The 22504-nt window shown below is 43.9% G+C and overlaps 1 protein-coding gene across 4 annotated transcripts in view; it reads right to left on the bottom strand.

Annotated features, from left to right (window-relative positions):
• The window catches only part of LOC111982726 (synaptotagmin-1), a 217136-nt gene that overhangs the window by 28897 nt on the left and 165735 nt on the right, over positions 1–22504 (bottom strand). For 3 of the 4 annotated variants that reach the window (XM_024014340.2, XM_070434004.1, XM_024014331.2), the window contains 2 exons: positions 7526–7698; positions 4283–4408 (listed from right to left, as the gene is read on the bottom strand). In XM_024014340.2, the coding sequence (XP_023870108.1) occupies positions 4283–4408; positions 7526–7698 (299 nt within the window). The remainder of the gene's footprint in view (positions 1–4282; positions 4409–7525; positions 7699–22504) is intronic. The other variant, XM_024014336.2, reaches the window with a different exon arrangement.

Consider the following 22504-nt stretch of genomic DNA (forward strand, 5'->3'; position numbering starts at 1 on the left):
GTACAATTATCCTGAAGTCACTTACCAAAGACCTCACTGTGATGCTATTGTAGCTTTCAAAAAGAATTCTGCAGAGCTCAAAATGTTAACCAGCAGTCATCTCTATGCAAGTGTGTCAATTAATCCTGACATGCTGTCCWTTAGATTTCCCTACAGTTGTCCAGAGAGAAGCAGTGTCAGGTGTCCTGCTACACGGTGTCACACTGCATTTACTGTGAGCCTCCACCCAGCTGGACTCATCTCCATCATCTCTGAGAGGATGATGGGACTGGAGGTCTGTGACYAAGACCGTTTACGTACTAGGTTTTACCTATTACAAAACTCAAATCAGGTGTTCTGCTGTGAAACCACCTCTATTGTTTAATACAACACGTACAGAACACATGTCCACAGTCAAGAGTTAAACAGTCAGATTCAGACTAGCTGAATATTTCATCATATTTGAATATTCTCAGAGGGACCAGTTGAGTCAAGTGTAGAAAAGGGCCAACAGCTACACTAAAGTGGATTATTAAAGGGTACTACTAAACTGGACAGTGGTATAAAGTACTTAAGTAAAAATAATTTAAATTACTACTTAAGTAGTTTTTTTTTGGATATCTGTACTTTACTTTAATATTTATATTTTGGACAACTTTTAATCCACTACATTCCTAAAGAAAAGAATGTACATTTTCCTCCATACATTTTCCCTGACACCCAAAAGTAGTCGTTACATTTTGAATGCTTAACAGGACAGGAAAATGGTCCAAATCACACACTTATCAAGAGAACATCCCTGGTCACCCTACTGCCTCTGATCTGACAGACTTACTAACACAAATGCTTCATTTGTAAATTATGTCTGAGTGCTGGAGTTTGCCTTTGACTATCCGTACATTTTAAGAAACAAGAAATTGTGCCATTTAGATTGCCTAATAGAAGTAATTTGAAATGATTTACACTTTTACTTTTACTTTTGACATTAAAGTATATGTTTACAATTACATTTACTTTTGATACTTAAGTATATTTAAACCCAAATACTTTGGGACTTTTACTCAAGTAGTATTTTACTGGGTGACTTTCACTTTAACTTGAGTCATTTCCTATTAAAGTATCTTTACTTTTACTCAAGTATGACAATTGGGTAATTTTCCCACCACTGAAACGTGATTATTAAAAGGTACTACTAAACTGGTATATTAAAAGGTACTACTAAACTGGTTTATTAAAGGGTACTACTAAATTGGATTATTAAAAGGGTYCTACTAAATTGGATTATTAAAAGGGTACTATTAAACTGGTTTATTTAAAGGGTACTACTAAACTGGTTTATTAAAAGGGTACTATTCCAATCTGTGTTGGTGTTATATGATCCTCACGATACTGAACATCTGATCTGGCTTCTTTCACATTCCCCAGGTCTGTAAACCTGTGTGTGTTTAACGGAGGGCAGTGTCCTGTCACACGAGAAGGGCCTGCCGGGTCGTAACCCATCCCTGTGTGTGTTTTAACGGAGGGGCAGCGTCCTGTCATAGAGAAGGGCCTGCCGGGTCGTAACCTTCCCTGTGTGTGTTTAACGGAGGGGCAGCGTCCTGTCACAGAGAAGGGGCCTGCCGGGTCGTAACCCTTCCCTGTGTGTGTTTAACGGAGGGGCAGCGTCCTGTCACAGAGAAGGGCCTGCCGGGTCGTAAACCTTCCCTGTGTGTGTTTAACGGAGGGGCAGCGTCCTGTCACAGAGAAGGGCCTGCCGGGTCGTAACCCTTCCCTGGTGTGTGTTTAACGGAGGGGCAGCGTCCTGTCACAGAGAAGGGCCTGCCGGGTCGTAACCCTTCCCTGTGTGTGTTTAAACGGAGGGGCAGCGTCCTGTCACAGATAAGGGCCTGCCGGGTCGTAACCCTTCCCCCTGTGTGTGTTTTAACGGAGGGGCAGTGTCTGTCACAGAGAAGGGCCTGCCGGGTCGTAACCCTTCCCTGTATGTGTGATATTGGCCGCTGACGTAAAGCTGGAGAACGGTGTGCACCTGCAATTGTGACTAAGCCCCGGGCAGCACGTCCTGAATTGAGTTGTTCCGATACTCCCTCCCTGGTCCCTCCCTACAGCTCCACATAGCCACACAAACACTGCACACTTCAAAGGAGAACGCCCCAAGGGGATGTGAAAGGAGATGTCATATTCCTCCTGTCTTCTCTTGCTTTTCGCTGGAGCCTCTGAGAACGTATTCTCTTTCAGAGGTCAATGGTYGAAGTACATTTGGATAGACAGAGAAAGGTAATGGGGAAAAACTGTGGTTTTCATTATTCCTACCCAATATAAGGGAGACGGTAGACTCTCTTTTATGAATGCAGAGGGTCTCCTTTRGACCCATTAAAAGGGACATTACTATGATGTTGAAAGTGGGAAATAGCATATTATGTTTCCCATTCTGGCTCCTTTGTGGATCATTTGTGGTGGAGCTGCTTTATACGGCCACCGTACTCTGGGTACCGAATTCTTTACTAACTTGTGCTCTCATTAAACCCCCACACCCCCATTCTAATAGAGGCCTGGGCCAGTAGCCATCACTGGTGCTTAACTAACAGAAACAGGCGGAGACATTTGACCATACTGGTCTTTCTCTTTCCTCCATTCAGAGAGAGGCCCTGCTCTACTGAGCTGAGAAGGGCAGATTACCTTTAAACAAAATGAGAGCCCTCCTGTCCCCCCTGCTCCTCCCCCTCCCCCGCCAACGTTCTCAGCAGAGGACAAGAGAACAACTAGTGGAACAATCACCTGTGCCAGCCACTCTTCCTCAGACTAGGGCAGTCTTTTCACCATGATTGCTTCTACTCTGTGGACCTGATCTGAAGACACAGGAGCTGAGTGAGTAGGGGGCTCTGTGGCTCTCTGCTGTYGCTGCTGCTGAACTGAAAGTGGGRCAGACTGACAATAGTCCCTGGTTCCCTGGCTTGTCTCTCAGCCTCAGAGCTGGGTACTGTCAGTGAGCGCCGGGCCCAATGCTCCAGGTTTCTGTCACACACACAGTGACAACTGCCATCCATTCATTATGGATCCATTATGGAATTACAGTGCTTATTATTAATGGACCACTGTAATCACAGAGTCTCACAGAACAGGCTGGTATGGTTTTACACTGCATGACAGCTCAGTAAACTACTGGGAATGGAGAAAGCTATATTGGACCCAATATATAAAATAAGTAATGTGACTAGTATTCAGTTAGTGCATTAGTCTTAAATGGTAATAAGGCTCTTRATCAGAATAAATTTGACTGATATTATGATAATGACCATGACTATTATGGCCATAACAACTGAGTGCGTGAGGGATTTTTGTGATTATTAATCCTCATGATTAGCATCATTACTGTCTGTTACCATCACTACATTTGCTAAAGCATTTTCATTTAAGGACAAACAGAGTGCTTGAGAGTCTTTCAGGGGAAAGTTGTGATGCATGTGGAGAATCTCTAATGTTCCGAACGTGWGCATAATATAATATGGCGGTTCAGCGAACACTTTCACCCAAAGTGACAAAGCAATCCACAGAGAACTGTCAACATACTATCCATTCAGCTCATGTGGGAATTGAACCCACAACCCTGGTGTTGCTAGCACCATACTCTAACCCAGTGAGCCAATGAAAACTCCTGGCCACGTGGACGAGACAGAGTGACAGATGTGTGTGAATGGCTAATCTCAGTCTGTCCATCGGCTCTGTTAATGACAGGGAGTTAGCAGGGCCCCAGTGWAGGACAGCAGAGCTTCCTCTCCACGCTGCCTTCCACCCTCCTCTATGATCTGTCACACAACATCTGGAAGTTGGTCTGCTCCTCAAGTCGCTCTGCTTTTTAAAACCCAGACGGAGGGAAAAATACAGCAGATGGATTCCAGAGGGGACTGTGTTCCCGTCAAGGCTGAAAGAGGGCACTTTTACAAAAAAACGGTAAACCCAGAAATACCGAGATCCCAAGACGGGATTGTTTGCGAGAGGAGGAGTGATTCATTCACAAACCAACCCAACCACCGTGATCCTCTGGTGAGGTGTAGTTGATAAGCTCCGGTTAACATGCTGCAGTTATAGGCATTAATAATAAACAGTGGTGATACAACAATGAACAGTAGGAGTATGTTCTGCATTACCTGGGTAGGCAACATTTTCTCAGTGTTTTTTTAAATGGATTGATGAGTCGATGGACCAACCACAGAGGAAGATGGGGGTGACCATACTTACGAAGGAGAGACGTTTCGGACAACAACGACAACGACAGAGAGAGTYGATATCAGAGGCGGACCCTTACCGTATTCTCTGTGAAATTGTAATCCAGGCTGAACTGTAATTTTCCCAGTTTCTCTTCCTCCTTGGGCTCGGGCTCTTTCTCTGTATCGGTCAGGCCTGTCTCAGCGTCATCCTCATCCTTCAAGGCCTGAAGGAGACACCCACCAACAGTCAGTGCCCTCCGTGTGCCAGTCCCTTAGACGGCTGTCGCCCTGCCCCGCCCCGGGCCTGCCAGCGGGTGTGCCAGCGGGCCCGTCTCCTGAAAAAAGCTGCCTCTCTTTGGGGGGATTATAATGGGGGGACAAGCACTAAAACACCACAGCGGTTAACACCAGGACATGCTCGGTGATGTGCTAGACCCCTGATGCGGTTCAATCAATCTGTGGGTGTTTTGGTCTGAGGGAGCGAGGGAGCGAGGGGGGAGAGAGATCAAATTGATAGAGCCAAAAGATGAGAGTAATGGCAGGCAGAGGAGAGAGAGGGAGGGAGGGAGGGGAGAAAGAGAGAGAAAAGGAGAGTGGGAGAGGGGGAGAGGGAGAGACGCGCTCTGCAAACCACAAACGACAATTCCCTTGATGTTATTTCAAGAAGATCAGTTTGTGGTGCAAAACAAATCAACAGGAAAATGTCAAGAGATGGCGAGAGTGAAGAAGAACAAGAGATGAAGAAGAAGAAGAGAGTGAGTTTTCCTTCACTAGCTCGGTTCTGAGGGATGCTGGTAGTGGTGGGGAGAGGCGGGTTCGAGGCAGGGGGCAGTCAGTTTGTTATTGATAAGCATGCGATTAAAGAGGCAAAAACTAGCTCTCAAGTACATTCAGTGTCAAAGTTGCCTTCCAAAGGTCAGACATTGTCAGACTTTCATTGTTGCATGCTGGTTGTGACCCCCACATTCTCAGTTGACTTATCATTCACCCATCAGGAGACACAATCGCATTGTCAGAACCCTCAGCTGCATGTGTTACCCCCACGCCGATGGAAGCTATAAGCATCATGCCAGCAGTAGGTAGGTAGGTGTTGGTAAGAGATGTTGTCATGGTGATGGGGCCTGCCCTATTAGTGGTCAGGTTGCTGGTTGGAAAGCATCAAGGCTGAACAACATTGATTTGTTTGGATTTGTACGGCCCATCTGAGTCCCCTCCTGGTGCAAGCAAACCTATGGTCAATTTTTCCCTAAATAAAACTATAAAAAATGTAATTGTTTGGTCGTATTGCTTGCACACAGAGAGGAGAGGAGTATAGCAGAATAGACAGGCATGTTCAACACCCACAATGTTATTAGGTATTTTACTGGGTTAAGTCAAAGTCAAGTCAATCTGCCTGTTGGCTTCAGGTGAATGTATGTGAAACTAAAGCTACTGGATGTCTAAACCTTACTACAGGTTTCAAAAGCATTAACCCTGAACTTAACCATTCTACTTTAGCTCATAGGCACATCTTCGTTTTGAAATGCAAAGCAAAGATTGAAAAAGCGCCAGATGGAGAATCAATGTGGTTCAACCTTGTTAAAGCGCGTCCAGGTTCTTTCATACATATATATGTGCATGTGCAAGACTACGCACATATATAGAGCAGATATACATGTACTGTATGCATAGTTACATATATTTGGTTCTACAGGAGTAAGTTGTTGTCAAGAGGCTATCAAAACATCAGAGCAGCAGGCTTAAGGAGGATCCAACAACAATTGGAACCTACCGCCAGTGACAATCCCGCACAGTCATCAGACACAACACAGATAAGGAGAGACATAGAAGGAAGAAACACACATTAAAACAACACACACACAGGAGTTAACACAAGAGTTCAGGCACACCAGGAGAAATGACACGCTCGGGAGCCCATGGCCTAGAATGTCTAACCAATAGGTGTGTTGCATAAGTAACCGATAGGGGTGTTGTATTGGCAGTGTGTAGCCTAATTGCTTGAGTGAAAGTCGTAGCAGCTCCTAAATCAGTACAGGAAAAGTGGTCTATCCAAATAGAATTCGTTCTAGATTGAAGTCATTGTAATTCTATGGGTATATCTTACTAAAGCTTAAGATAATCAGTGTTATTATAAAGCTTACCAACTGTATCTAGGAACAAGGACACAAGGCAGAGGCTCTACAAATCAAAGAATTGTAAGCATTTCAACAATAAGCTCTTTGGTATGAATCAGATGAAACTTGTGGAGCCCACTCCTTATCAGACTGTGTAACAGCTCTGCGTCTCTGGCCTGTGTAGCTATTCAATTCAATACTCCTACATCATCTCACAGGGCTTTGTCCTCTACCCCAATTCAATGTCCCTGATTGATGTGTGACGGCGTTGGCGGTGACAGACTGCAAATTAAACAGACTTTGACAGAGAGGGGGGGGGGGGATTGAGAACCTTCGCTAATGCAATTAGTATTCTAACTGGGTTAAAGATTGTTGTGTTCCCTATTCTCTCTGTGTGCGTTGGAGAGGGAGGGCGGAATTAATTCACTCCCCTCGCTCGTTATTAGCTAATGTCATTTCTCTGGGTTGATACCACTGGCAATACAGCATACCGTACTCAGCGCTCATTGTTCTTAACACATTAAAATATTGAGAGGAACAGAAAGAGAGATTGAATATTCTCTCTGAGGCGATTATAAACGGCAGGCTTCCTTAACAGTCCTGCAATCAGAGTGGATGGGGAGGAGTCATCGCAGACGCAACAATGTCAATACAAGTCGTGTTGTGTGTGTCCACTGGTCTTCATGGGGGAGAGTTTGGCCTAAACCAGGGGCGGGGCAAACTACGGGACGCGGGCCCATTCAATTATTTTGGGTTAAAAAAAAACTCCAGGCCACACTTGAACTTTTAAAATTAGATAGAAAGTATTTTTTCTAATTCTGTGCGGCCCTCCGTTGAAATTTGGCCCCTTGAGCCAAAAAGATTGCCCACCCCTGGCCTAAACTAGATGTATGTCTGATAAATTGTATAGTGAAATCGCTTTGTTATGTGAAGATTATTATTCTGAAATATACTGTATATGCATTCATTATAGGTTTCAATCATCAATGAATGTCAGGTGCCGGGTAAGTGTAATAAAAGTCAGTGATGTCATTTCTGGCTACAGTCAATCACAGATAATATGAAACTKGCAATGTATAAAAATGTATATACCTTGAAGTAAAAGGTAAGTAGTAGAAAATGCAGTAGAAAATACAGAACAACTTGGCATTATCAAATACTACTGTTGACTAACAAACTATTAACTCTAATCAATAACGTTCAATGGCAGTAGTACAAAGTCTTTACCTCGGTTTTTGCACCGTCGTTCACGTCCATCATGTTGATGGCATTCTTGCCCTTGTCTTTGCCCTTCTTTTTGTTCTTCTTCTTGAATATCCACTTCTTGCAGATGCAGAAGCAGCAGGAGAGGACCAGGACCACGGCCACGAAGGCGATGGAGACGATGGCCCAATTTGGCACTGGAGAGGGACACACAGGGACACAGGTTAGACAACTATATAGTATCAACGATGGGGCCATACCTGGWTGAAGAAAACCACACCATTGCTCTCACTCTTCTTTTCTCAAACAACCAAAAGTGCCTCGTCGAGAATATGGCACCATTGTCTGTTTCAAACAAGGCACGAGCTGACCAGAAATGCCTGGTCACCATCTCCCTGCATCTAACGAATGACTCTGATGGCAGGACGTTGAGATTACTTGTTGAAGAGAGCGGCTGCAGCAGCAGCTGGYGTGAATGAGGACATAGAGAAAGACATAAGGATGTGGGACGGCAGGTCGCCTAGCGGTTAAGAYCGTTGGGCCAGTAACCGTAAGGTCGCTGATTCGAATCCCGAGCCGACTAGGTGAAAAATCTGCTGATGTGCCCTTGAYCAAGGCACTTCATCTTAATTGCTCCTGTAAGTCACTCTGAATAAGAGCGTCTGCTAAATGACTCAAATGTAAAGGTAATGTGCAGACGGAAGACTTTGATCAACAGTGGTGGGTGGCAGCGTCCCCGATCTGCAGTCMAGACATGGACTCCTAACGATTGTCCCGACGCTTCACTGAGCATCCTCGGCCAATTTAGTGGAAATAACAGAGGTTGGCATTTTCCACTTGCCATTTAAACAAAACATTTCTCTCTGACAACGGATACTTTCACACCAATCACGGGCACACAGGTCAGGGTGTAGAGGTAATTTGCAGGGCCTGTTGGAGAGTGAGTTACCAACTGTAGCGTGACCGTGTCGAGTCAGTGATTGCATGACCACTCATCATGTTCATGGGTTTTGACACTTCTCTCTCAAAGAGAGTTCCTATTCACACGTTTGTCTCAGATTCATCTCATACTAGCCAGTTTCTGAGAACTTTCTTTGAGAGCTTTTGTCAAGTTGCCAGTCAATTTCTTAGCATTGCTCGTGGATGTGACCTACTCGGCAAAGGATACTTAAACAGCCATGGACCATTATGTTACTTTAATTGAGAATGTAATGACGTGTTTTTTTTTTCCTCCCCACTGTAGGCCCTATTTTAGATAAGGCTGAATGGACTTAACAGTCCAGCTGAAAGGTCCAGTCAGGGCTGTCACAGGCAGACAGGGAGCCACTCAGCACCGCAGCACGGTGATCACTCTAACCGCCTGCTGACAAACAGGGACGCCCATCTAAACAGCAGGAGTCAGGCAGTTCTCCCCGACAGAACGCACACACACACAGACACCAGCTATGCACGGCACAAAAGTGGGTTGTTAAATGTATCAGAGGAATGGTAGAGTGGCCAGACGTGCTGTAAATAATGAGGACAGAAACACAGTGTCAGACTGCTCCATTCTGGAGGGATAATTACGGCTTCTGCTCACAAAACATCAAACACCTTGCAACCCACACCTCGTTTCAACAGAGAGGGCCACCAACAGCCCCATCAGCAAACAAAATATGTTTTTGTCAATATTTACCATGCACAAGATGGAGACCATATGGTAGATTCAGGCTGGTTTGATTTACTTTACCAACAAAGGATCTGATAATTAAACAGTTTTCCCACCTGTATAAATTCAAGCAAGCTATACTGAACAAAAATATAAACACAACATGTAAAGTGTTGTTCCAGAGTTTCATGAGTTGAAATAAAAGATCCCAGAAATGTTCAATACTCACAAAAGCATATTMGTTTACATCCCTGTTAGTGAGCATTCTCCTTTGCCAAGATAATCCATCCACCTGACAGGTGTGGCATATCAAGAAGCTGATTAAACAGCATGATCATTACACAGGTGCACCTTGTGCTGGGGACAATAAAAAGCAACTCCAAAATGTGCAGTTTTGTCAAACAYGTTTTGAGGGAGCGTGCAATTGGCATGCTGACTGCAGGAATGTCCACAAGAGCTGTTGCCAGAGAATTGAATGTTCATTTCCCTACCATAAGCCGCCTCCAACGTCGTTTTAGGGAATTTCGCAGTATGTCCAACCGGCCTCACAACTGCAGACCARGTGTAACCACGCCAGCTCAGGACCTCCACATCTGGCTTCTTCACCTGGGGGATCGTCTGAGACCAGCCACCCAGACAGCCGATGAAACTGAGGAGTATTTCTGTCTGTAATAATGCCTTTTTGTGTGGAAAGACTCATTCTAATTGGCTGGGTCTAGCTCCCCAGTGGGTGGGCCTGGCTCCCAAGTGGGTGGGCCTATGCCCTCTCAGGTCCACCCATGGCTGTGCCCCTGCCCAGTCATGTGAAATCCATAGATTAGGGCCTAATTTATTTATTTAAATTGACTGATTTCCTTATATGAACTGTAACTCAGTAAAATCGCTGAAATTGTTGCATATTGCATTTATATTTTTGTTCAGTATAATTACAGAATAATTACGACCATAGTAAAGATTACATGGTACATTTTTTTTCTGTACACTACTCAGAAACCTGTTGTGGTACTACTAACTCTATTCGTATGGAACACTGGGAGCCAAATTGGCTTCATTGTAAATCCAACGTTTGTRACCTTTCAGTGCTACTTTGAAGACTCTATATCTGCGGGCCACTAGAAAGAACCATCGCAGGAGAAATATATGACGGTCTATTCTCCCTGGGGCTTTGGCTCGCCAGCGCTTCACTGAATTTCCCTCACCGCCTCGCCGTCAGAGAGGAGGGAGGGGGAAAGAACAAAATCAATAAGCACTCTCCTTTAAAGAAAAACATTGAGTGATGCTCTAAAATAACTTTGGGATCTACAGCCTTGGCCTTGCCACAGTGGTGTGCTAATGGCAGTGACAATCTCCCCCGATCCACACCATTTTGAATTCGCTGTAGTCTCTCGAAAAACTGGTTTGCTGCTGCTCACAAAGTTGTTGAACGGTAAACAAGATAATATTTGAAAAATATGAAATATTGTTTTGAAATTTGTTTGTTATAATTGTTTTAGRGMTAAAACTATGTCACTTTGCGTRAGTATAGTAATTATCAATACCTATACCTCGCTATCCATCACTGACTCCATTTCCTCTTGCATCCTCGGTTGACCCTAAAGTCACAGGTTTAGGGCTGAGTTAAAACCTCTCCTCTGCTCCTTGGCCAAAGCAGGGGCAGCGGTCTGAGACTGATACCTTTGGGATACCACCATATGTTCCAGTGTTTGACTGGTCATTTTTTTCCACACAGCCTGGCAGACTATCTTTTAATGGAAGTGTCGGAGATGTGGCAGGATCCTATTTCAGGCCTGAAAGCTGGGATGGTAAGTCATATTCCCACTGAAGGAACTGCAAAGCTGTGACACTTTTTCAAATGGGAGGTCTGATAAAATAATTTCTAATATCAATGACACAGCAGGAGTGTAAATAAATGAACTGATATAACAGTGGAATTTGGCATTATTTCGACGAAGCAGACTGCACTGCAATTGGATTCCGTTGTGCATCATGAAATATAATGTTTTTAAATGGTACTGCCATCCTCTGTGGTTATTTACAATGTTTTGACATCAGCGGTACGTGACCGTTATAATGCACAGCCCACTGCTGTGAAATTCAATGCAATAACCCTGGCCTTGCTTATATACTTTATTCTGCATGTATCTAATACTGCAAGACACTTTTGTGGTGCTTAATTCAAATAACCTGAGTCCCCGAAAGCAATAAAAGCATTCCCTAATTAACTACATGGTGTGTCTATTCTCCCTTGAGACCGCGCCGCCAGCGGGTGCACCGCACTTCAACTTTAAGCAGTAGTTATCTCTCGTTCCGCCACACACAACGGCGAACGGAAAACAATGGAGGCTCTGGATGATGAAATGCGTGTTCAGTGTTCACAGCTCCCGAGAAGAGGCGCAAATCACATTTCTGCCGCCGTAGTCAAAAACCATCCAGCGAGCGGCAGCCAATACGCCACACAATGAGACACCTCCTTGGCTTTCAGCTGTGAATATCAACGGCCAACTGATAAGTCTACCATCTTTTCTCCTCCGGATGCCTTCAAGGACACAGCAGGGCCTTTTGGCTCATTCGCTCCGAACCAGGACGCTCCAGCTGCGTTTATCTGGCGCTCCGAGTCCCCAGCTTTCTTATCAAACTCATGTTTTTTTTCTTKCAGACAGAATTGATCTGATAACCGTCTGGAATGGGGACCATTGAAATATGACAGCTGAGTTATCAGACAGGGTTTTTTAACAAAACCTTGCAGACTGCCAAWGGCTATGGAACTCTTGACACACTGAACAATGCAAACAGGATGAGGGACTTTTGGTTCTAACACATCTTTTCAGACATACACTCTGGGATGAAGAAGAAAAGGTTACATTAACTGAAAGGTATTCCTCTCACAAAGTCCGCCATTTTACTGAACTTCATCTGTAAGAGATTATTGACTCTATTTAACAACAGCTTATTTAAAGGAATCGGTCATAACTTTAATTAAATAGCAGAAAACAAATAATTCAGTCGACATTCATTCCGGTTATGGAATATGGGGATATTGTCTGTATCGGTGGTTCTCAAACTTTTTATAGTCCCGTACCCCTTCAAACATTCAACCTCCCCTTCTAGCACCAGGATCAGCGCACTCTCAAATGTTATTTTTTGCCATCATTGTAAGCCTGCCACACACTATACGATACATTTATTAAACATAAGAGTGTGAGTTTTTGTCACAACCCGGCTCGTGGGAAGTGACAAAGAGCTCTTATAGGGCTAGGGAACAAATGATAATATTATAATAATCAATCTTTTTGCTCTTTATTTAGCCATCTTACATATAAAACTTTATATGTTCATCGAAAATTGTGCATAACTCACCACAGGTTAATGAGAAGGGTGTGCTTGAAAGGATGCACATAACTCTGCAATGTTGGGTTGTATTGGAGAGAGTCTCAGTCTTAAATCATTTCCCACACACAGTCTGTGCCTGTATTTAGTTTTCATACAAGTGAGGGCCGAGAATCCACTCTCACACAGGTACGTGGTTGCAAAGGGCATCAGTGTCTTAACAGCGCGATTTGCCAAGGCAGGATACTCTGAGCGCAGCCCAATCCAGAAATCTGGCAGTGGTTTCTGATTAAATTAAATTTTCACAGAACCGCTTGTTGCAATTTCGATGAGGCTCTTTTGATCAGATATCGGTAAGTGGACTGGAGGCAGGGCATGAAAGGGATAACGAATACAGTTCATACAATGATGGAAATACCTGTGTGTTGTCCTTGTTAATGCAGACAGAGAAGAGCTCCAACTTCTTAATCATAGCCTCAATTTTGTCCCTAAATATAGTTGCGGAGAGTCCCTGTAATCCTAGATTAAGATCATTCAGGCGAGAAAAAACATCACCCAGATAGGCCTGTCGTGTGAGAAACTCATGATCATGCAAGCGGTCAGACAAGTGAAAATMATGGTCAGTAAAGAAAACTTTAAGCTCGTCTTTCAATTCAAAAAAATMTGTCAATACTTTGCCCCTTGATAACCAGCGCARMTRMMTATGTTGTAAAAGCGCTACATGGTCGCTGCTCATATCATTGCATTGTGCAGAAAATACACGAGAGTTCAGGGGCTTTGCTTTAACAAAGTTAACCATTTTCACTGTAGTGACCAAAACGTCTTTCAAGCTGTCAGGCATTCCTTTGGCAGTAAGAGCCTCTCGGTGGATGCTGCAGTGTACCCAAGTGGTGTCYGGAGCAACTGCTTGCACGCGCGTTACCACTCCACTATGTCTCCCTGTCATGGCTTTTGCGTCAACAGTACAGATACCAACACATCTTGACCATCAAAGTCCATTTGATGTCACAAAGCTGTCCAGTACTTTAAAAATATCCTCTCCTGTTGTCCTGGTTTCCAGTGGTTTGCAGAAGAGGATGTCTTCCTTAATTGACCCCTCATAAACGTAACGTACATATACCAGGGGCTGTGTCAGGCCCGCCACATCTGTTGACTCATCCAGCTGTAACACATAGAATTCCCTGGCTTGTATGCGAAGCAGTAATTGTTTCAAAACATCTCCTGCCATCCCAGCTAGCACAGTGGATCTGGGCCGATTCCGGCTGAGAGTCGGGGCACTCGGCTGAGACTCAGACTCGGCTGATGTAATGTGGCCCGAGWCTGGGCCGCCTTCGGCAGTATTACTTATGGCTAGGGTGTGGGGATTGAGCTCGGTCCAATTCCGGTGTCATCTYGCCCAAATGTATTACTTGGGGCTTGGGCCGATTYGGGCTACTCTCTGGCAGATGATTACACGGGCTGCTTTAAATAATTAACATTTCATTATTTATTTTCCATATTTTCTCATTGTTTCTATGATTAAAAATATACAATTAACATTTAAAGGAAATTCTTTAAGAATCCTGTGTAGTATTTTAGTATTTTCCTACTTTGTGCAAGGCAATTGATAAGCATTGAAAACTTTGTGGATGGAGCCTCTCCAGTGGCGCAGCGGTCTAAGACAGTGCGTCGCATTGCAAACTGCGTTACTACAGATGCTGGTTTGAGACCCATGCCGGCCGCACAATTGGCCCAGCGTCGTCCGAGTTAGGAGAGGGTTTGGCTGGCCGGGATGTCCTTGTCCCATCGCGCTGTAGTGACTCCTGTGGGGGGCCAGGCGCATGCATGCTGACACGGTCACCAGGTGTATGGTGTTTCCTCTGACACAAACAGTTTTTTTTTTGTGGATGGGTAAAATGTGTATGTTTAAAATGACAAAATCGGGTACTTTTGTATACATTTACTTAAATTTACARCGGGCCGCTTCTGGGGAGGATTCTGGTAAGATGCCGGCAAAATCGTCTGAATTCCGGTAGACGGAAATGGCCCGATGTACTTGGGCCGATTCTGGGCAATCATTCGTTTTGATTCCGGGCCGATTCAATCAGTTCTGGCCCCCTGGAAGAGGGCCGGTTCTGGGCTGATTCCTCATTGCTAGCTGGGATGTCACTGATGCGTCGTGAAAGAGTGTTGTTTGATGAAGTCTGTATAGTTTTTTTGGCATTATCCCCCAGCATTGTCCCAGCCATATCCGTGGCAGCAGGAAGTATTAAGTCCTCCACAATAGRATGGGGCTTCCTGTCCTAGCCACTCGGTAGCTCACCATATAAGAAGCTTCTAGCCCCTTCTTATTAATGGTATCTGTTGCTTTATACATGTCTTACTACTTGAACGTCGTTTTAATTCTCGCTCAAAAAACTCCCATGGCTTATTTTTCAAATTGCCATGTTTTGTTTCTAAACGTCTGCACAAGAGTGAAGGTTTCATCGAGTTGTGATATAGTACTTTTGCACATATAACACACTGRGGATGAGGAGAGGCACAATTCCCAATATAAGTGAACACCAAATCAACGTAATTCTCATCATATTTGCACCTCTTCGATGGGTCAACGTCCCTGTCGGTTGTTCGGTGCTTTCCCAGATAAGGGGCCAGTAGCTCTTCGGCTGCATCAGATTCACAACTGTCGGTGTCCATGCTAGCTGGGCTAACAACAAATGTAGAATTACTGATAATAGCATTGGATGTGCTCGTNGGCTGTGCCCCTGCCCAGTCATGTGAAATCCATAGATTAGGGCCTAATTTATTTATTTAAATTGACTGATTTCCTTATATGAACTGTAACTCAGTAAAATCGCTGAAATTGTTGCATATTGCATTTATATTTTTGTTCAGTATAATTACAGAATAATTACGACCATAGTAAAGATTACATGGTACATTTTTTTTCTGTACACTACTCAGAAACCTGTTGTGGTACTACTAACTCTATTCGTATGGAACACTGGGAGCCAAATTGGCTTCATTGTAAATCCAACGTTTGTRACCTTTCAGTGCTACTTTGAAGACTCTATATCTGCGGGCCACTAGAAAGAACCATCGCAGGAGAAATATATGACGGTCTATTCTCCCTGGGGCTTTGGCTCGCCAGCGCTTCACTGAATTTCCCTCACCGCCTCGCCGTCAGAGAGGAGGGAGGGGGAAAGAACAAAATCAATAAGCACTCTCCTTTAAAGAAAAACATTGAGTGATGCTCTAAAATAACTTTGGGATCTACAGCCTTGGCCTTGCCACAGTGGTGTGCTAATGGCAGTGACAATCTCCCCCGATCCACACCATTTTGAATTCGCTGTAGTCTCTCGAAAAACTGGTTTGCTGCTGCTCACAAAGTTGTTGAACGGTAAACAAGATAATATTTGAAAAATATGAAATATTGTTTTGAAATTTGTTTGTTATAATTGTTTTAGRGMTAAAACTATGTCACTTTGCGTRAGTATAGTAATTATCAATACCTATACCTCGCTATCCATCACTGACTCCATTTCCTCTTGCATCCTCGGTTGACCCTAAAGTCACAGGTTTAGGGCTGAGTTAAAACCTCTCCTCTGCTCCTTGGCCAAAGCAGGGGCAGCGGTCTGAGACTGATACCTTTGGGATACCACCATATGTTCCAGTGTTTGACTGGTCATTTTTTTCCACACAGCCTGGCAGACTATCTTTTAATGGAAGTGTCGGAGATGTGGCAGGATCCTATTTCAGGCCTGAAAGCTGGGATGGTAAGTCATATTCCCACTGAAGGAACTGCAAAGCTGTGACACTTTTTCAAATGGGAGGTCTGATAAAATAATTTCTAATATCAATGACACAGCAGGAGTGTAAATAAATGAACTGATATAACAGTGGAATTTGGCATTATTTCGACGAAGCAGACTGCACTGCAATTGGATTCCGTTGTGCATCATGAAATATAATGTTTTTAAATGGTACTGCCATCCTCTGTGGTTATTTACAATGTTTTGACATCAGCGGTACGTGACCGTTATAATGCACAGCCCACTGCTGTGAAATTCAATGCAATAACCCTGGCCTTGCTTATATACTTTATTCTGCATGTATCTAATACTGCAAGACACTTTTGTGGTGCTTAATTCAAATAACCTGAGTCCCCGAAAGCAATAAAAGCATTCCCTAATTAACTACATGGTGTGTCTATTCTCCCTTGAGACCGCGCCGCCAGCGGGTGCACCGCACTTCAACTTTAAGCAGTAGTTATCTCTCGTTCCGCCACACACAACGGCGAACGGAAAACAATGGAGGCTCTGGATGATGAAATGCGTGTTCAGTGTTCACAGCTCCCGAGAAGAGGCGCAAATCACATTTCTGCCGCCGTAGTCAAAAACCATCCAGCGAGCGGCAGCCAATACGCCACACAATGAGACACCTCCTTGGCTTTCAGCTGTGAATATCAACGGCCAACTGATAAGTCTACCATCTTTTCTCCTCCGGATGCCTTCAAGGACACAGCAGGGCCTTTTGGCTCATTCGCTCCGAACCAGGACGCTCCAGCTGCGTTTATCTGGCGCTCCGAGTCCCCAGCTTTCTTATCAAACTCATGTTTTTTTTCTTKCAGACAGAATTGATCTGATAACCGTCTGGAATGGGGACCATTGAAATATGACAGCTGAGTTATCAGACAGGGTTTTTTAACAAAACCTTGCAGACTGCCAAWGGCTATGGAACTCTTGACACACTGAACAATGCAAACAGGATGAGGGACTTTTGGTTCTAACACATCTTTTCAGACATACACTCTGGGATGAAGAAGAAAAGGTTACATTAACTGAAAGGTATTCCTCTCACAAAGTCCGCCATTTTACTGAACTTCATCTGTAAGAGATTATTGACTCTATTTAACAACAGCTTATTTAAAGGAATCGGTCATAACTTTAATTAAATAGCAGAAAACAAATAATTCAGTCGACATTCATTCCGGTTATGGAATATGGGGATATTGTCTGTATCGGTGGTTCTCAAACTTTTTATAGTCCCGTACCCCTTCAAACATTCAACCTCCCCTTCTAGCACCAGGGTCAGCGCACTCTCAAATGTTATTTTTTGCCATCATTGTAAGCCTGCCACACACTATACGATACATTTATTAAACATAAGAGTGTGAGTTTTTGTCACAACCCGGCTCGTGGGAAGTGACAAAGAGCTCTTATAGGGCTAGGGAACAAATAATAATATAATAATAATCAATCTTTTTGCTCTTTATTTAGCCATCTTACATATAAAACTTTATATGTTAATCGAAAATTGTGCATAACTCACCACAGGTTAATGAGAAGGGTGTGCTTGAAAGGATGCACATAACCTTGCAATGTTGGGTTGTATTGGAGAGAGTCTCAGTCTTAAATCATTTCCCACACACAGTCTGTGCCTGTATTTAGTTTTCATACAAGTGAGGGCCGAGAATCCACTCTCACACAGGTACGTGGTTGCAAAGGGCATCAGTGTCTTAACAGCGCGATTTGCCAAGGCAGGATACTCTGAGCGCAGCCCAATCCAGAAATCTGGCAGTGGTTTCTGATTAAATTAAATTTTCACAGAACCGCTTGTTGCAATTTCGATGAGGCTCTTTTGATCAGATATCGGTAAGTGGACTGGAGGCAGGGCATGAAAGGGATAACGAATACAGTTCATACAATGATGGAAATACCTGTGTGTTGTCCTTGTTAATGCAGACAGAGAAGAGCTCCAACTTCTTAATCATAGCCTCAATTTTGTCCCTAAATATAGTTGCGGAGAGTCCCTGTAATCCTAGATTAAGATCATTCAGGCGAGAAAAAACATCACCCAGATAGGCCTGTCGTGTGAGAAACTCATGATCATGCAAGCGGTCAGACAAGTGAAAATMATGGTCAGTAAAGAAAACTTTAAGCTCGTCTTTCAATTCAAAAAAATMTGTCAATACTTTGCCCCTTGATAACCAGCGCARMTRMMTATGTTGTAAAAGCGCTACATGGTCGCTGCTCATATCATTGCATTGTGCAGAAAATACACGAGAGTTCAGGGGCTTTGCTTTAACAAAGTTAACCATTTTCACTGTAGTGACCAAAACGTCTTTCAAGCTGTCAGGCATTCCTTTGGCAGTAAGAGCCTCTCGGTGGATGCTGCAGTGTACCCAAGTGGTGTCAGGAGCAACTGCTTGCACGCGCGTTACCACTCCACTATGTCTCCCTGTCATGGCTTTTGCGTCAACAGTACAGATACCAACACATCTTGACCATCAAAGTCCATTTGATGTCACAAAGCTGTCCAGTACTTTAAAAATATCCTCTCCTGTTGTCCTGGTTTCCAGTGGTTTGCAGAAGAGGATGTCTTCCTTAATTGACCCCTCATAAACGTAACGTACATATACCAGGGGCTGTGTCAGGCCCGCCACATCTGTTGACTCATCCAGCTGTAACACATAGAATTCCCTGGCTTGTATGCGAAGCAGTAATTGTTTCAAAACATCTCCTGCCATCCCAGCTAGCACAGTGGATCTGGGCCGATTCCGGCTGAGAGTCGGGGCACTCGGCTGAGACTCAGACTCGGCTGATGTAATGTGGCCCGAGWCTGGGCCGCCTTCGGCAGTATTACTTATGGCTAGGGTGTGGGGATTGAGCTCGGTCCAATTCCGGTGTCATCTYGCCCAAATGTATTACTTGGGGCTTGGGCCGATTYGGGCTACTCTCTGGCAGATGATTACACGGGCTGCTTTAAATAATTAACATTTCATTATTTATTTTCCATATTTTCTCATTGTTTCTATGATTAAAAATATACAATTAACATTTAAAGGAAATTCTTTAAGAATCCTGTGTAGTATTTTAGTATTTTCCTACTTTGTGCAAGGCAATTGATAAGCATTGAAAACTTTGTGGATGGAGCCTCTCCAGTGGCGCAGCGGTCTAAGACAGTGCGTCGCATTGCAAACTGCGTTACTACAGATGCTGGTTTGAGACCCATGCCGGCCGCACAATTGGCCCAGCGTCGTCCGAGTTAGGAGAGGGTTTGGCTGGCCGGGATGTCCTTGTCCCATCGCGCTGTAGTGACTCCTGTGGGGGGCCAGGCGCATGCATGCTGACACGGTCACCAGGTGTATGGTGTTTCCTCTGACACAAACAGTTTTTTTTTTGTGGATGGGTAAAATGTGTATGTTTAAAATGACAAAATCGGGTACTTTTGTATACATTTACTTAAATTTACARCGGGCCGCTTCTGGGGAGGATTCTGGTAAGATGCCGGCAAAATCGTCTGAATTCCGGTAGACGGAAATGGCCCGATGTACTTGGGCCGATTCTGGGCAATCATTCGTTTTGATTCCGGGCCGATTCAATCAGTTCTGGCCCCCTGGAAGAGGGCCGGTTCTGGGCTGATTCCTCATTGCTAGCTGGGATGTCACTGATGCGTCGTGAAAGAGTGTTGTTTGATGAAGTCTGTATAGTTTTTTTGGCATTATCCCCCAGCATTGTCCCAGCCATATCCGTGGCAGCAGGAAGTATTAAGTCCTCCACAATAGRATGGGGCTTCCTGTCCTAGCCACTCGGTAGCTCACCATATAAGAAGCTTCTAGCCCCTTCTTATTAATGGTATCTGTTGCTTTATACATGTCTTACTACTTGAACGTCGTTTTAATTCTCGCTCAAAAAACTCCCATGGCTTATTTTTCAAATTGCCATGTTTTGTTTCTAAACGTCTGCACAAGAGTGAAGGTTTCATCGAGTTGTGATATAGTACTTTTGCACATATAACACACTGRGGATGAGGAGAGGCACAATTCCCAATATAAGTGAACACCAAATCAACGTAATTCTCATCATATTTGCACCTCTTCGATGGGTCAACGTCCCTGTCGGTTGTTCGGTGCTTTCCCAGATAAGGGGCCAGTAGCTCTTCGGCTGCATCAGATTCACAACTGTCGGTGTCCATGCTAGCTGGGCTAACAACAAATGTAGAATTACTGATAATAGCATTGGATGTGCTCGTGGACATTGTGACATTTGACATTGTGTTGTTATTATTTCGGTGAACACAAATTTTATTTTTGGCAGTGAAACGAGGCTACTCAGGCAAGAAAAAAACCTCACCCAAATATATAGCCCTGTTGGAAAATATAAATGGCCTGTTTATACTGTATTTAAAAAAAAAAGTGAATCACATTTTTATTTGGCGTACCCTCGACGGCATTACGCATACCCCTAGGGGTTTTGGAATACCTGGTCTATATGAATGCAGCTGTCACTGTATTTACGCCTTTAGATGCAGTTTATCATAGCGCACGAGGGTTTATTATCAAATCAAATTTTATTAGTCACATGACCTGAATACAAAACCTGTAGACCTTACAGTGAAATGCTTACTTACGAGCCCCTAATCAACAATGCAGTTTGAAAAAAAAATCTAAATACCAATAAGATTAAGAAATAAAAATAACAAGTAATTAAAGAGCAGCGGTAAAATAACAATAGCGAGACTATTCACAGGGGGGTACCGGTACAGAGTCAATGTGCGGGGGCACCGGTTAGTCGAGGTAATTGAGGTAATATGTACATGTAGGTAGAGTTATTAAAGTGACTATGCAACTGAGAGTAGCAGCGCTGTAAAAAAGGGGGGTGGGGCAATGCAAATAGTCTGGGTAGCCATTTGATTAGATGTTCAGGAGTCTTATGGCTTGGGGGTAGAAGCTGTTAGAAGCCTCTTGGACCTAGACTTGGCGCTCCAGTACCGCTTGCAGTGCGGTAGCAGAGAGAACAGTCTATGACTAGGGTGGCTGGAGTCTTTGACAATTTTTAGGGCCTACCTCTGACACCGCCTGGTATAAAGCCCCATCGATGAGAATGGGGGCGTGCTCGGTCCTCTTTTTCCTGTAGTCCACAATCATCTCCTTTGTCTTGATCACGMTGAGGGAGAGGTTGTTGTCCTGGCACCACATGGCCAGGTCTCTGACCTCCTCCCTATAGGCTGTCTCGTCATTGTCGGTGATCAGGCRTACCACTGTTGTGTCATCGGGCAAACTTAATGATAATGTTGGAGTCGTGCCTGGCCGTGCAGTCATGAGTGAACATGGAGTACAGGAGAGGACTGAGCATGCACCCCTGAGGGGCCCCTGTGTTGAGGATCAGCGTGGCGGATGTGTTGTTACCTAACCTTACCACTCGGGGAGCGGCCTGTCAGGAAGTATTATAGACGATTGGTTTAGTACACATCACTGCATTTTGTAACTTCATTGTTAACTTCATTGTTACTTAAATGTTAACTTATAGACGTACGAGATACCAGACCTGGTCTTAGGGATGGCTAACTCTGGAGATCCCTACAATCTCCACTGAGTTACAGGTATGTACATCTGTTTTAGTTTTTTTCACCTTACTAGTGGAATAATCTCCAAGGCTCTCTAAAATTGGACGAATTGGTGCCTCTTTAAAAGGCTGATTGAGGACCTTTTTGCTGAATAATGTTTGTTTTCTATGATTCTGTTTTGCTTTCAGTGTTTTGATATGAATATTCATGTAATATTGATGGGTATTATTGATGTGTATAGTGTATATTGATGGGTATTGTTCAAATCAAATTGTATTTGTCACATGAGCTGACAAGAGCAGGTGTAGACTTTACCGTGAAACTCTTACTTATGAGCCCTTACTTACGAGCCCTAACCCAACAATGCATAGTTAAAAAGTAACATTGATGTACAGTATATAGTGTATATTATTGTGTATAGTGTACATTGATGTGCATTGATGTCTATTGAAGTGATGCTCAACTGAGAGACATAACCACTGTCAGTGTGGCAATAGATAGTGCAGGATCAGTCAAATCGGTGAGACACAGAATAGGAATAATGGAAGCTAAAGGGCTCTATTTCATTGTCTAGTATTGGGGCAGATTTCCATACTATCTCAATGTTTCCGGCCACGGGGCAGAGGCAGTCTGAGGGAGTTGGAGCGGTTAGATTTTCCACAACGGGTGAGGTTGATGAGACGGGTGCATAGTAATCAGTC

The sequence above is a fragment of the Salvelinus sp. IW2-2015 genome, linkage group LG3 (genome assembly GCF_002910315.2).
Source record: "Salvelinus sp. IW2-2015 linkage group LG3, ASM291031v2, whole genome shotgun sequence".
In the NCBI taxonomy this organism is placed as follows: domain Eukaryota; kingdom Metazoa; phylum Chordata; class Actinopteri; order Salmoniformes; family Salmonidae; genus Salvelinus; species Salvelinus sp. IW2-2015.